This window comes from Dendropsophus ebraccatus, chromosome 13 (genome assembly GCF_027789765.1).
Source record: "Dendropsophus ebraccatus isolate aDenEbr1 chromosome 13, aDenEbr1.pat, whole genome shotgun sequence".
In the NCBI taxonomy this organism is placed as follows: Eukaryota; Metazoa; Chordata; class Amphibia; order Anura; family Hylidae; genus Dendropsophus; species Dendropsophus ebraccatus.
This window is the reverse complement of record NC_091466.1, coordinates 82,939,447-82,955,794: the sequence shown is the minus strand read 5'-3', so window position 1 is coordinate 82,955,794 and position 16,348 is coordinate 82,939,447. Positions and strand designations below refer to the sequence as shown.

General features: G+C 56.7%; 1 protein-coding gene across 2 annotated transcripts in view; it reads left to right on the top strand.

The window, feature by feature from the left end:
- YLPM1 (YLP motif containing 1) overlaps window positions 1-16,348 on the top strand; it is a 94,370-nt gene that overhangs the window by 59,456 nt on the left and 18,566 nt on the right. For both annotated transcript variants that reach the window (XM_069951169.1, XM_069951170.1), the window contains 10 exons: window positions 3,268-3,369; window positions 7,212-7,401; window positions 8,663-8,784; window positions 8,864-9,000; window positions 10,574-10,636; window positions 10,728-10,847; window positions 10,924-11,100; window positions 11,416-11,499; window positions 12,289-12,372; window positions 13,513-13,596. In XM_069951169.1, the coding sequence (XP_069807270.1) occupies window positions 3,268-3,369; window positions 7,212-7,401; window positions 8,663-8,784; window positions 8,864-9,000; window positions 10,574-10,636; window positions 10,728-10,847; window positions 10,924-11,100; window positions 11,416-11,499; window positions 12,289-12,372; window positions 13,513-13,596 (1,163 nt within the window). The remainder of the gene's footprint in view (window positions 1-3,267; window positions 3,370-7,211; window positions 7,402-8,662; window positions 8,785-8,863; window positions 9,001-10,573; window positions 10,637-10,727; window positions 10,848-10,923; window positions 11,101-11,415; window positions 11,500-12,288; window positions 12,373-13,512; window positions 13,597-16,348) is intronic.

Sequence of the window (16,348 nt, the reverse complement as noted above, 5' to 3'; positions counted from 1 at the left end):
ATCTCTAATACACATCCTATCTATCCCTCCAATAGGAAGGCATCTCTAATACACATCCTATCCGTCCAATAGGAAGGCATCTCTAATACACATCCTATCCCTCCAATAGGAAGGCATCTCTAATACACATCCTATCCCTCCCTCCAATAGGAAGGCATCTCTAATACACATCCTATCCCTCCCTCCAATAGGAAGGCATCTCTAATACACATCCTATCTATCCCTCCAATAGGAAGGCATCTCTAATACACATCCTATCCCTCCCTCCAATAGGAAGGCATCTCTAATACACATCCTATCTATCCCTCCAATAGGAAGGCATCTCTAATACACATCCTATCTATCCCTCCAATAGGAAGGCATCTCTAATACACATCCTATCCCTCCCTCCAATAGGAAGGCATCTCTAATACACGTCCTATCCCTCCAATAGGAAGGCATCTCTAATACACATCCTATCTATCCCTCCAATAGGAAGGCATCTCTAATACACATCCTATCTATCCCTCCAATAGGAAGGCATCTCTAATACACATCCTCTCCCTCCAATAGGAAGGCATCTCTAATACACATCCTATCCCTCCCTCCAATAGGAAGGCATCTCTAATACACATCCTATCCCTCCCTCCAATAGGAAGGCATCTCTAATACACATCCTATCTATCCCTCCAATAGGAAGGCATCTCTAATACACATCCTATCCCTCCCTCCAATAGGAAGGCATCTCTAATACACATCCTATCCCTCCAATAGGAAGGCATCTCTAATACACATCCTATCCCTCCAATAGGAAGGCATCTCTAATACACATCCTATCTATCCCTCCAATAGGAAGGCATCTCTAATACACATCCTATCCCTCCAATAGGAAGGCATCTCTAATACACATCCTATCCCTCCCTCCAATAGGAAGGCATCTCTAATACACATCCTATCTATCCCTCCAATAGGAAGGCATCTCTAATACACATCCTATCCCTCCAATAGGAAGGCATCTCTAATACACATCCTATCTATCCCTCCAATAGGAAGGCATCTCTAATACACATCCTAACTCTCCAATAGGAAGGCATCTCTAATACACATCCTATCCCTCCAATAGGAAGGCATCTCTAATACACATCCTATCCCTCCCTCCAATAGGAAGGCATCTCTAATACACATCCTATCCCTCCAATAGGAAGGCATCTCTAATACACATCCTATCCCTCCCTCCAATAGGAAGGCATCTCTAATACACATCCTATCCCTCCCTCCAATAGGAAGGCATCTCTAATACACGTCCTATCCCTCCAATAGGAAGGCATCTCTAATACACATCCTATCCCTCCAATAGGAAGGCATCTCTAATACACATCCTATCCCTCCAATAGGAAGGCATCTCTAATACACATCCTATCTATCCCTCCAATAGGAAGGCATCTCTAATACACATCCTCTCCCTCCAATAGGAAGGCATCTCTAATACACATCCTATCTATCCCTCCAATAGGAAGGCATCTCTAATACACATCCTATCCCTCCAATAGGAAGGCATCTCTAATACACATCCTATCTATCCCTCCAATAGGAAGGCATCTCTAATACACATCCTATCCCTCCAATAGGAAGGCATCTCTAATACACATCCTATCCCTCCCTCCAATAGGAAGGCATCTCTAATACACATCCTATCCCTCCAATAGGAAGGCATCTCTAATACACATCCTATCCCTCCCTCCAATAGGAAGGCATCTCTAATACACATCCTATCTATCCCTCCAATAGGAAGGCATCTCTAATACACGTCCTATCCCTCCAATAGGAAGGCATCTCTAATATACATCCTATCCCTCCCTCCAATAGGAAGGCATCTCTAATACACATCCTATCCCTCCCTCCAATAGGAAGGCATCTCTAATACACATCCTATCCCTCCAATAGGAAGGCATCTCTAATACACATCCTATCTATCCCTCCAATAGGAAGGCATCTCTAATACACATCCTATCCCTCCAATAGGAAGGCATCTCTAATACACATCCTATCCCTCCCTCCAATAGGAAGGCATCTCTAATACACATCCTATCTATCCCTCCAATAGGAAGGCATCTCTAATACACATCCTATCTATCCCTCCAATAGGAAGGCATCTCTAATACACATCCTATCCCTCCCTCCAATAGGAAGGCATCTCTAATACACATCCTATCCCTCCAATAGGAAGGCATCTCTAATACACATCCTATCCCTCCAATAGGAAGGCATCTCTAATACACATCCTATCTATCCCTCCAATAGGAAGGCATCTCTAATACACATCCTATCCCTCCCTCCAATAGGAAGGCATCTCTAATACATGTCCTATCCCTCCCTCCAATAGGAAGGCATCTCTAATACACATCCTATCTATCCCTCCAATAGGAAGGCATCTCTAATACACATCCTATCTATCCCTCCAATAGGAAGGCATCTCTAATACACGTCCTATCCCTCCAATAGGAAGGCATCTCTAATACACATCCTATCCCTCCCTCCAATAGGAAGGCATCTCTAATACACGTCCTATCTATCATCTGGGTGGCGGATCTGTATAGTATCGGGTAATAAATATGGCCGTGATGGCACTAATGGTAGAACGTGACCCAGTGAGGGGAAGTATATAGAAATCTCTAATACACATCCAATGGCACGTGATGTATAATCCGCTGTATATAGCGCTGTCACTCCTGGTATATATGGGTAATTGTCAGAGCTGTCACTATACGGCCGGAGAGATGAGTCTTCTATCGGAGATATCCAGCACGGCCTGGTCACTGGTCAGAATGGAGGAGTGATGATGGCGGCTCATGGTGATATCGCTCATATGGGCACGATCCCTTCTTGGCGTCTTTGTATAAGGAGTAAGAGGGTGAAGAGGCTGCGCACAGACCTGGGCTGTAATAGTCTGATCTCCTTATGAGAAATCTTTGTTATATCTGGTATAAATATGGTGGCCGGCAGCGCTGGAGAAGGAGGGCTCCTCCCTGGGAACGTGGCGTACGTGGCGGCATCATCTGCTTCCCAGCGGCTCAGAGCCTGGGGGGACAGAGAGCTGCAGAGCATCGCACCGTGAGGACCAGCGTCCACCTCTCCAGGACACTGTGGGGACTCGCTCCCTCTTTGCCTTGTATATAGAGAGTATGTGGCCAGTACTATTGTGGTGTCCCATTGTTATCCGCCCCCGCTACCTTCTGCTCTCTGGTTCTTGTGCTCTCTACTCATGTCTCTCTCTCTCCTCTGCTGTAGACGTCACAATGGGGAAGGTGGTGGAAAAGACCCCCTATGGGGAGAGAGTGGTCCTCTTACCGGAGCCTGCTGCCCTGGACAGGGGAATCTCCTTTCCTAAAGGTACTAGCCATATTATATAGGTTGTCGGCTGGGGGTCCCTGAGGAGGCTGGCTGGGGCTGGAGGACTGTGGGGGTCCCTGAGGAGGCTGGCTGGGGCTGGAGGACTGTGGGGGGTCCCTGAGGAGGCTGGCTGGGGCTGGAGGACTGTGGGGGGTCCCTGAGGAGGCTGGCTGGGGCTGGAGGACTGTGGGGGGTCCCTGAGGAGGCTGGCCAGGGCTGGAGGACTGTGTGGGGTCCCTGAGGTGGCTGGCCGGGGCTGGAGCACTGTGGGGGTCCCTGAGGAGGCTGGCCAGGGCTGGAGGACTGTGGAGGGTCCCTGAGGAGGCTGGCTGGGGCTGGAGGACTGTGGGGGGTCCCTGAGGAGGCTGGCCAGGGCTGGAGGACTGTGGAGGGTCCCTGAGGAGGCTGGCCAGGGCTGGAGGACTGTGGAGGGTCCCTGAGGAGGCTGGCCAGGGCTGGAGGACTGTGGAGGGTCCCTGAGGAGGCTGGCCAGGGCTGGAGGACTGTGGAGGGTCCCTGAGGAGGCTGGCCGGGGCTGGAGGACTGTGGAGGGTCCCTGAGGAGGCTGGCCAGGGCTGGAGGACTGTGGAGGGTCCCTGAGGAGGCTGGCCGGGGCTGGAGGACTGTGGAGGGTCCCTGAGGGGGCTGGCCAGGGCTGGAGGACTGTGGAGGGTCCCTGAGGAGGCTGGCCAGGGCTGGAGGACTGTGGAGGGTCCCTGAGGGGGCTGGCCAGGGCTGGAGCACTGTGGAGGGTCCCTGAGGGGGCTGGCCAGGGCTGGAGGACTGTGGAGGGTCCCCCTGAGGTGGCTGGCCCGGGGCTGGAGCACTGTGGGGGTCCCTGAGGAGGCTGGCCCGGGGCTGGAGGACTGTGGAGGGTCCCTGAGGAGGCTGGCCAGGGCTGGAGGACTGTGGAAGGTCCCTGAGGAGGCTGGCCGGGGCTGGAGGACTGTGGAAGGTCCCTGAGGAGGCTGGCCGGGGCTGGAGGACTGTGGAAGGTCCCTGAGGAGGCTGGCCGGGGCTGGAGGACTGTGGAGGGTCCCTGAGGAGGCTGGCCAGGGCTGGAGGACTGTGGAAGGTCCCTGAGGAGGCTGGCCGGGGCTGGAGGACTGTGGAAGGTCCCTGAGGAGGCTGGCCGGGGCTGGAGGACTGTGGAGGGTCCCTGAGGAGGCTGGCCAGGGCTGGAGGACTGTGGAAGGTCCCTGAGGAGGCTGGCCGGGGCTGGAGGACTGTGGAGGGTCCCTGAGGAGGCTGGCTGGGGCTGGAGGACTGTGGAGGGTCCCTGAGGAGGCTGGCCAGGGCTGGAGGACTGTGGAAGGTCCCTGAGGAGGCTGGCCGGGGCTGGAGGACTGTGGAGGGTCCCTGAGGGGGCTGGGCGGGGCTGGAGGACTCCTAGGGTCTCCTAGTGCTCCCCATCCTCTGTAGGGCCCTATTCCACAGGACGATTATCGTTTGGATAATCGTTAAATCGTTTGGAATGAAGCGATGATCGTTCCGTTGATCTCTTTATGAGACTTGGACCTGTTTTTATTGTTGCTCGTTCTACATCGTTCACAAGCCGTTCGGTCGTTCCATGGCCGTTGGTCGGCGCGTCAAACTGCTTAATAGTGCAAATCCTATTGGCTGAACACATTGACACATGTATCCCAGCCTGCATTAGTTACTGACCGCCATCTCCAGCCCGGGGCCCTGGTGTCCTGGAGTTATAGTGTGACACATGTATCCCAGCCTGCATTAGTCACTGACCACCATCTGCAGCCCGGGGCCCTGGTGTCCTGGAGTTATAGTGTGACACATGTATCCCAGCCTGCATTAGTCACTGACCACCATCTGCAGCCCGGGGCCCTGGTGTCCTGGAGTTATAGTGTGACACATGTATCCCAGCCTGCATTAGTCACTGACCACCATCTGCAGCCCTGGTGTCCTGGAGTTATAGTGTGACACATGTATCCCAGCCTGCATTAGTCACTGACCACCATCTGCAGCCCTGGTGTCCTGGAGTTATAGTGTGACACATGTATCCCAGCCTGCATTAGTCACTGACCACCATCTGCAGCCCGGGGCCCTGGTGTCCTGGAGTTATAGTGTGACACATGTATCCCAGCCTGCATTAGTCACTGACCACCATCTGCAGCCCGGGGCCCTGGTGTCCTGGAGTTATAGTGTGACACATGTATCCCAGCCTGCATTAGTCACTGACCACCATCTGCAGCCCTGGTGTCCTGGAGTTATAGTGTGACACATGTATCCCAGCCTGCATTAGTCACTGACCACCATCTGCAGCCCTGGTGTCCTGGAGTTATAGTGTGACACATGTATCCCAGCCTGCATTAGTCACTGACCACCATCTGCAGCCCGGGGCCCTGGTGTCCTGGAGTTATAGTGTGACACATGTATCCCAGCCGGCATTAGTCACTGACCGCCATCTCCAGCCCGGGGCCCTGGTGTCCTGGAGTTATAGTGTGACACATGTATCCCAGCCTGCATTAGTCACTGACCACCATCTGCAGCCCTGGTGTCCTGGAGTTATAGTGTGACACATGTATCCCAGCCTGCATTAGTCACTGACTACCGTCTCCAGCCCGGGGCCCTGGTGTCCTGGAGTTATATTGTGTGTCACATGTATCCCAGCCTGCATTAGTCACTGACCACCATCTGCAGCCCGGGGCCCTGGTGTCCTGGAGTTATAGTGTGACACATGTATCCCAGCCTGCATTAGTCACTGACCACCATCTGCAGCCCTGGTGTCCTGGAGTTATAGTGTGTCACATGTATCCCAGCCTGCATTAGTCACTGACCACCATCTGCAGCCCGGGGCCCTGGTGTCCTGGAGTTATAGTGTGACACATGTATCCCAGCCTGCATTAGTCACTGACCACCATCTGCAGCCCTGGTGTCCTGGAGTTATAGTGTGACACATGTATCCCAGCCTGCATTAGTCACTGACCACCATCTGCAGCCCTGGTGTCCTGGAGTTATAGTGTGTCACATGTATCCCAGCCTGCATTAGTCACTGACCACCATCTGCAGCCCGGGGCCCTGGAGTTATAGTGTGACACATGTATCCCAGCCTGCATTAGTCACTGACCACCATCTGCAGCCCGGGGCCCTGGTGTCCTGGAGTTATAGTGTGACACATGTATCCCAGCCTGCATTAGTCACTGACCACCATCTGCAGCCCTGGTGTCCTGGAGTTATAGTGTGACACATGTATCCCAGCCTGCATTAGTCACTGACCACCATCTGCAGCCCGGGGCCCTGGTGTCCTGGAGTTATAGTGTGACACATGTATCCCAGCCTGCATTAGTCACTGACCACCATCTGCAGCCCTGGTGTCCTGGAGTTATAGTGTGACACATGTATCCCAGCCTGCATTAGTCACTGACCACCATCTGCAGCCCGGGGCCCTGGTGTCCTGGAGTTATAGTGTGACACATGTATCCCAGCCTGCATTAGTCACTGACCACCATCTGCAGCCCTGGTGTCCTGGAGTTATAGTGTGACACATGTATCCCAGCCTGCATTAGTCACTGACCACCATCTGCAGCCCGGGGCCCTGGTGTCCTGGAGTTATAGTGTGACACATGTATCCCAGCCTGCATTAGTCACTGACCACCATCTGCAGCCCTGGTGTCCTGGAGTTATAGTGTGACACATGTATCCCAGCCTGCATTAGTCACTGACCACCATCTCCAGCCCGGGGCTCTGGTGTTGTCCTAGAGGCGGGCTCGGCCTGCTCCCGCCACCTTCAGGGGTTGTGTAATGGCTCCTGTGAGACCAGCTGGCCTGGTGAGGAGGAGGATGAGATGCTGCTGATGAAGGACTCTGCCCATCTTCCTCTCTAGATTATTTGATTGATTGCTATGACCGGGACCTCAGGGACCGGGATCCCTACTATGAAAGGCAGAGCAGTAAACACCTGGAGCGTCGCGGCTATGAGCGAGAAAGGGAACGAGACCGCTCAGACACTCACCGAGACCGAGGAGACCACGACAGGGAGCGCTATGAGCGTGATCGTCACTCACGGGAGGACAGGTAAATGTGTGTGGTGTGAGCGGTCACCCCTGTGTGGGTGTGGTGTGAGCGGTCACCCCTGTGTGGGTGTGGTGTGAGCGGTCACCCCTGTGTGGGTGTGGTGTGAGCGGTCACCCCTGTGTGGGTGTGGTGTGAGCGGTCACCCCTGTGTGGGTGTGGTGTGAGCGGTCACCCCTGTGTGGGTGTGGTGTGAGCGGTCACCCCTGTGTGGGTGTGGTGTGAGCGGTCACCCCTGTGTGGGTGTGGTGTGAGCGGTCACCTGGTGTGAGCGGTCACCCCTGTGTGGGTGTGGTGTGAGCGGTCACCTGGTGTGAGCGGTCACCCCTGTGTGGGTGTGGTGTGAGCGGTCACCCCTGTGTGGGTGTGGTGTGAGCGGTCACCCCTGTGTGGGTGTGGTGTGAGCGGTCACCCCTGTGTGGGTGTGGTGTGAGCGGTCACCCCTGTGTGGGTGTGGTGTGAGCGGTCACCCCTGTGTGGGTGTGGTGTGAGCGGTCACCCCTGTGTGGGTGTGGTGTGAGCGGTCACCCCTGTGTGGGTGTGGTGTGAGCGGTCACCCCTGTGTGGGTGTGGTGTGAGCGGTCACCTGGTGTGAGCGGTCACCCCTGTGTGGGTGTGGTGTGAGCGGTCACCTGGTGTGAGCGGTCACCCCTGTGTGGGTGTGGTGTGAGCGGTCACCCCTGTGTGGGTGTGGTGTGAGCGGTCACCTGGTGTGAGCGGTCACCCCTGTGTGGGTGTGGTGTGAGCGGTCACCTGGTGTGAGCGGTCACCCCTGTGTGGGTGTGGTGTGAGCGGTCACCCCTGTGTGGGTGTGGTGTGAGCGGTCACCTGGTGTGAGCGGTCACCCCTGTGTGGGTGTGGTGTGAGCGGTCACCCCTGTGTGGGTGTGGTGTGAGCGGTCACCCCTGTGTGGGTGTGGTGTGAGCGGTCACCCCTGTGTGGGTGTGGTGTGAGCGGTCACCCCTGTGTGGGTGTGGTGTGAGCGGTCACCCCTGTGTGGGTGTGGTGTGAGCGGTCACCCCTGTGTGGGTGTGGTGTGAGCGGTCACCCCTGTGTGGGTGTGGTGTGAGCGGTCACCTGGTGTGAGCGGTCACCCCTGTGTGGGTGTGGTGTGAGCGGTCACCTGGTGTGAGCGGTCACCCCTGTGTGGGTGTGAGCGGTCACCCCTGTGTGGGTGTGGTCTCAGCGGTCACCCCTGTGTGGGTGTGGTCTCAGCGGTCACCCCTGTGTGGGTGTGGTCTCAGCGGTTACTGTCACCCTGCAGGTCATCCTCCTCCTCATATCGTGATAAGGAAAACTCCGCCAGGCGCAGCTGCTCCGATAAACCCTCCTATGAGCGGAAGCCGGAACGCTCGTCCTATGAGGCTGCACCACCAGCATTCGGAGGTTAGGCCCTCCCCCACCGTGTAGAAGACGTGTGAGTATGGTGGATGGACAGTGTAAGTGTTTCCTCTTCTCCCCACAGCCACTCGCAGGACTTACCCCGAGGACAGGCCGGCCGTTCCTCCGCCAGTGTCCGCTCCTCAACCAGAGAAGAAACCAGAGACCAAAAATGTGGACGATCTGCTGAAGAAGCCGGGCCGTGCGAGCAGACCAGACCGGGTGAGTGTTCTCCCTCTCCTCCTCCCTCATCTCACACCGCATCCTCCTCCCTCATCTCACACCGCATCCTCCTCCCTCATCTCACACCGCATCCTCCTCCCTCTCTCCTCCTCCCTCATCTCACACCGCATCCTCCTCCCTCTCTCTTCCTCCCTCATCTCACACCACATCACCCTCCCTCATCTCGCTCCGCATCCTCCTCCTCCCTCTCTCCACCTCCCTCATCTCACACCACATCACCCTCCCTCATCTCGCTCCGCATCCTCCTCCCTCTCTCCACCTCCCTCATCTCACGCCGCTTCCTCCTCCCTCTCACGCCGCCTCCTCCTCCCTCTCACGCCGCCTCCTCCCTCCTCTCTCTGCCGCCTCCCTCCTCTCTCTGCCGCCTCCTCATCTCACGCCTCCTCCCTCTCACGCCTCCTCCTCCGCCCTCCTCTCACGCCTCCGCCTCCGCCCTCCTCTCACGCCTCCGCCTCCGCCCTCCTCTCACGCCTCCGCCTCCGCCCTCCTCTCACGCCTCCGCCTCCGCCCTCCTCTCACGCCTCCGCCTCCGCCCTCCTCTCACGCCTCCGCCTCCGCCCTCCTCTCACGCCGCCTCCTCCGCCCTCTCACGCCGCCTCCTCCGCCCTCTCACGCCGCCTCCTCCGCCCTCTCACGCCGCCTCCTCCGCCCTCTCACGCCGCCTCCTCCGCCCTCTCACGCCGCCTCCTCCGCCCTCTCACGCCGCCTCCTCCGCCCTCTCACGCCGCCTCCTCCGCCCTCTCACGCCGCCTCCTCCGCCCTCTCACGCCGCCTCCTCCGCCCTCTCACGCCGCCTCCTCCGCCCTCTCACGCCGCCTCCTCCGCCCTCTCACGCCGCCCCCGCCGCCCTCTCACGCCGCCCCCTCCGCCCTCTCACGCCGCCCCCTCCGCCCTCCTCCCTCTCACGCCGCCCCCTCCTCCCTCTCACGCCGCCTCCTCCGCCCTCCTCCCTCTCACGCCGCCTCCTCCGCCCTCCTCCCTCTCACGCCGCCTCCTCCGCCCTCCTCCCTCTCACGCCGCCTCCTCCGCCCTCCTCCCTCTCACGCCGCCTCCTCCGCCCTCCTCCCTCTCACGCCGCCTCCTCCGCCCTCCTCCCTCTCACGCCGCCTCCTCCGCCCTCCTCCCTCTCACGCCGCCTCCTCCGCCCTCCTCCCTCTCACGCCGCCTCCTCCGCCCTCCTCCCTCTCACGCCGCCTCCTCCGCCCTCCTCCCTCTCACGCCCCCTCCTCCGCCCTCCTCCCTCTCACGCCCCCTCCTCCCTCTCACGCCCCCTCCTCCCTCTCACGCCCCCTCCTCCCTCTCACGCCCCCTCCTCCGCCCTCCTCCCTCTCACGCCCCCTCCTCCGCCCTCCTCCCTCTCACGCCCCCTCCTCCGCCCTCCTCCCTCTCACGCCCCCTCCTCCGCCCTCCTCCCTCTCACGCCCCCTCCTCCGCCCTCCTCCCTCTCACGCCGCCTCCTCCGCCCTCCTCCCTCTCACGCCGCCTCCTCCGCCCTCCTCCCTCTCACGCCGCCTCCTCCATGATATTGATGATTGCTTCCTCTTCTCTCCAGATTGTGGTAATCATGAGAGGTTTGCCAGGAAGCGGGAAGACTCACGTGGCCAAGCTGATCAGGGTGAGGAGGCCTCTGTAGCTGCAGACGTGGTGGGGTCTCTGCTCACTGTCCCCTTCGTTTACCAGTCTCCCTGCCGTCTCCTCTCTTCCAGGATAAAGAGGTGGAGTGTGGGGGCTCTGCTCCCCGAGTCCTCAGCCTTGACGACTACTTCATGACTGAAGTTGAGAAAGTGGAGAAAGATCCAGAGTCTGGCAAGAAAGTGATAAGGAAGGTGAGTTGTTAGAAGCGGCAGCGAGGAGGTGGAGGTGGAGGACGTGAGGGTGACGCTGGGCTCTGTGTTCCTGGAGGTCATGGAGTACGAGTATGAACCAGAGATGGAGGACAGCTACCGCAGTGGCATGCTGAAGACCTTCAAAAAGACCCTGGATGATGGCTTCTTCCCCTTCATCATCCTGGACAGCGTCCATGACCGCGTGCGCCACTTTGAGCAGTTCTGGAGTGCAGCCAAGACCAAAGGCTTTGAGGTAGGGGGCCGCTCGTATGTACAGGGTCTGTGTGCCGTGTGGCAGCCATCTTTGGATCCCCTGCTGGTGGTAGATATAAGAGCAGGGCTTTCTAATGAAAGGTCGCCACTTACTGGGATCTACATTAGTGTCTTATCAGTGGTGGTCGGACCAGTAGGGACCCCCGACATTACCCATAGGACCCCCACTGTACTCCCCTTGTGAGGATCTTGCTGGTCCAACACCCCCGATCAGCCTCTTATTACCTATGGGGTGGGCTCCAGGGAAGCCCCCTCAGTGTGTAAGTGATTGAGGCTTTGTGCCTTTCCATTACAGGTTTACTTGGCTGAGATTGTGGCCGATCTACAGACATGTGCAAAGAGGAACGTCCACGGACGCAAGCTGAAAGAGATTAATAAGGTGAGAGGTGGGACAGCCGGTGTCTGGGCGGGACTCAGGGCACATGACGGCCAGTGGCTGGGCGGGACCGGGGCACGTGACGACCAGTGGCTGGGCGGGACTCTGGGCACACAACGACTGGTGGCTGGGCGGGACTCAGGGCACATGACGGCCAGTGGCTGGGCGGGATTCGGGGCACGTGACGACCGGTGGCTGGGCGGGACTCTGGGCACACGACGACTGGTGGCTGGGCGGGACTCGGTGCACGTGACGGCCGGTGGCTGGGCGGGACTCGGTGCACGTGACGGCCGGTGGCTGGGCGGGACTCTGGGCACATGACAACCGGTGGCTGGGCGGGACTCTGGGCACATGACGACCGGTGGCTGGGCGGGACTCTGGGCACACGACGACCGGTGGCTGGGCGGGAGTCGGGGGACACGACGACCGGTGGCTGGGCGGGACTCGGTGCACGTGACGGCCGGTGGCTGGGCGGGACTCGGTGCACGTGACGGCCGGTGGCTGGGCGGGACTCGGGGCACACGACGACCGGTGGCTGGGCGGGACTCGGTGCACGTGACGGCCGGTGGCTGGGCGGGACTCAGGGCACACGACCGGTGGCTGGGCGGGACTCAGGGCACACGACGACCGGTGGCTGGGCGGGACTCGAGGCAAGCGACAGCCAGTGGCTGGGCGGGACTCAGGGCACGTGACTGCTGGTGGCTGGGCGGGGATCTTGGGGGCTGTTGGCGGGACAGGGCTCTGGGCCATGTTGTAACCATGTGCTCAGACCATCTTGGTTTTGTCTTTCAGATGGCAGATAACTGGGAGGGTGCTCCACGACACATGATCCGCCTGGATATTCGCTCTCTCCTCCAGGATGCCGCCATTGAAGAGGTTGGTCAACACTACAAAATTGCTCCCCCCATTATGTGGAGGACCCCAGACGCCAGCTGTGATACAATCATATAGAATGGTCTCTGGTATGGGGGGGCCTCCGCAGCATCGCCTTCTCCTGCTGCAGTATGGGGGACCTCCGCAGCATTGCCTTCTCCTGCTGCAGTATGGGGGACCTCCGCAGCATTGCCTTCTCCTGCTGCAGTATGGGGGGCCTCCGCAGCATTGCCTTCTCCTGCAGCAGTATGGGGGGGCCTCCGCAGCATTGCCTTCTCCTGCTGCAGTATGGGGGGCCTCCGCAGCATTGCCTTCTCCTGCTGCAGTATGGGGGGCCTCCGCAGCATTGCCTTCTCCTGCAGCAGTATGGGGGGGCCTCCGCAGCATCGCCTTCTCCTGCTGCAGTATGGGGGGGCCTCCGCAGCATTGCCTTCTCCTGCTGCAGTATGGGGGACCTCCGCAGCATTGCCTTCTCCTGCAGCAGTATGGGGGGGCCTCCGCAGCATCGCCTTCTCCTGCTGCCGTATGGGGGGGCCTCCGCAGCATTGCCTTCTCCTGCTGCAGTATGGGGGGGCCTCCGCAGCATTGCCTTCTCCTGCTGCAGTATGGGGGACCTCCGCAGCATTGCCTTCTCCTGCAGCAGTATGGGGGGGCCTCCGCAGCATTGCCTTCTCCTGCAGCAGTATGGGGGGGCCTCCGCAGCATTGCCTTCTCCTGCTGCAGTATGGGGGGGGCCTCCGCAGCATTGCCTTCTCCTGCTGCAGTATGGGGGGACCTCCGCAGCATTGCCTTCTCCTGCAGCAGTATGGGGGGGCCTCCGCAGCATTGCCTTCTCCTGCAGCAGTATGGGGGGGCCTCCGCAGCATTGCCTTCTCCTGCAGCAGTATGGGGGGGCCTCCGCAGCATTGCCTTCTCCTGCTGCAGTATGGGGGGGGCCTCCGTAGCATTGCCTTCTCCTGCTGCAGTATGGGGGACCTCCGCAGCATTGCCTTCTCCTGCAGCAGTATGGGGGGGCCTCCGCAGCATTGCCTTCTCCTGCTGCAGTATGGGGGGGCCTCCGCAGCATCGCCTTCTCCTGCTGCAGTATGGGGGACCTCCGCAGCAGATTGCTGACACACAAATCTGATTTGTCCTTTTTATTAGGTTGAAATGGAAGATTCTGAGCCGAGTGCCGAGCCAGAGAAAGACGTGAAGAAGGAAGCGCTGGAGGAGGAGGAGAGCGAGCGGGTAGGACAGGATGTATGACGTGGATATATCCTATAGGGACAGGATGTGTGACGTGTATATATCCTATAGGGGCAGGATGTGTGACGTGTATATATCCTATAGGGGCAGGATGTGTGACGTGGATATATCCTATAGGGGCAGGATGTGTGACGTGGATATATCCTATAGGGGCAGGATGTGTGACATATATATCCTATAGGGGCAGGATGTGTGACATATATATCCTATAGGGGCAGGATGTGTGACGTGTATATATCCTATAGGGACAGGATGTGTGACGTGGATATATCCTATAGGGGCAGGATGTATGACGTGGATATATCCTATAGGGGCAGGATGTGTGACATATATATCCTATAGGGGCAGGATGTGTGACGTGGATATATCCTATAGGGGCAGGATGTGTGACGTGGATATATCCTATAGGGGCAGGATGTGTGACGTGGATATATCCTATAGGGGCAGGATGTGTGACGTGGATATATCCTATAGGGGCAGGATGCGTGACGTGGATATATCCTATAGGGGCAGGATGTGTGACGTGGATATATCCTATAGGGGCAGGATGTGTGACGTGGATATATCCTATAGGGGCAGGATGTGTGACGTGGATATATCCTATAGGGGCAGGATGCGTGACGAGGATATATCCTATAGGGGCAGGATGTGTGACGTGGATATATCCTATAGGGGCAGGATGTGTGACGTGGATATATCCTATAGGGACAGGATGCGTGACGTGGATATATCCTATAGGGACAGGATGTGTGACATATATATCCTATAGGGGCAGGATGCGTGACGTGGATATATCCTATAGGGGCAGGATGTGTGGGGGCAGGATGTGTGACATATATATCCTATAGGGGCAGGATGTGTGACGTGGATATATCCTATAGGGGCAGGATGTGTGACGTGGATATATCCTATAGGGGCAGGATGTGTGACGTGGATATATCCTATAGGGGCAGGATGCGTGACGTGGATATATCCTATAGGGGCAGGATGTGTGACGTGGATATATCCTATAGGGGCAGGATGTGTGACGTGGATATATCCTATAGGGACAGGATGCGTGACGTGGATATATCCTATAGGGACAGGATGTGTGACATATATATCCTATAGGGGCAGGATGCGTGACGTGGATATATCCTATAGGGACAGGATGTGTGACGTGGATATATCCTATAGGGACAGGATGCGTGACGTGTATATATCCTATAGGGGCAGGATGCGTGACGTGGATATATCCTATAGGGGCAGGATGTGTGACGTGGATATATCCTATAGGGGCAGGATGTGTGACATATATATCCTATAGGGGCAGGATGTGTGACGTGTATATATCCTATAGGGGCAGGATGTGTGACGTGTATATATCCTATAGGGGCAGGATGTGTGACGTGGATATATCCTATAGGGGCAGGATGCGTGACGTGGATATATCCTATAGGGGCAGGATGTGTGACGTGTATATATCCTATAGGGGCAGGATGTGTGACGTGGATATATCCTATAGGGGCAGGATGCGTGACGTGGATATATCCTATAGGGACAGGATGCGTGACGTGGATATATCCTATAGGGGCAGGATGCGTGACGTGGATATATCCTATAGGGGCAGGATGTGTGACATATATATCCTATAGGGGCAGGATGTGTGACGTGTATATATCCTATAGGGGCAGGATGTGTGACGTGGATATATCCTATAGGGACAGGATGCGTGACGTGGATATATCCTATAGGGGCAGGATGCGTGACGTGTATATATCCTATAGGGGCAGGATGTGTGACGTGGATATATCCTATAGGGGCAGGATGCGTGACGTGGATATATCCTATAGGGGCAGGATGTGTGACGTGTATATATCCTATAGGGGCAGGATGTGTGACGTGGATATATCCTATAGGGGCAGGATGCGTGACGTGGATATATCCTATAGGGGCAGGATGCGTGACGTGGATATATCCTATAGGGGCAGGATGCGTGACGTGGATATATCCTATAGGGGCAGGATGCGTGACGTGGATATATCCTATAGGGGCAGGATGTGTGACGTGTATATATCCTATAGGGACAGGATGCGTGACGTGGATATATCCTATAGGGACAGGATGTGTGACGTGGATATATCCTATAGGGGCAGGATGTGTGACATATATATCCTATAGGGACAGGATGTGTGACGTGGATATATCCTATAGGGGCAGGATGTGTGACATATATATCCTATAGGGGCAGGATGTGTGACATATATATCCTATAGGGGCAGGATGTGTGACGTGTATATATCCTATAGGGACAGGATGCGTGACGTGTATATATCCTATAGGGACAGGATGTGTGACGTGTATATATCCTATAGGGACAGGATGTGTGACGTGTATATATCCTATAGGGGCAGGATGTGTGACATATATATCCTATAGGGGCAGGATGTATGACGTGGATATATCCTATAGGGGCAGGATGCGTGACGTGGATATATCCTATAGGGACAGGATGCGTGACGTGGATATATCCTATAGGGGCAGGATGTGTGACATATATATCCTATAGGGGCAGGATGTGTGACATATATATCCTATAGGGACAGGATGTGTGACGTGTATATATCCTATAGGGGCAGGATGTATGACGTGGATATATCCTATAGGGGCAGGATGTGTGACATATATATCCTATAGGGACAGGATGTGTGACGTGTATATATCCTATAGGGACAGGATGTGTGACGTGTATATA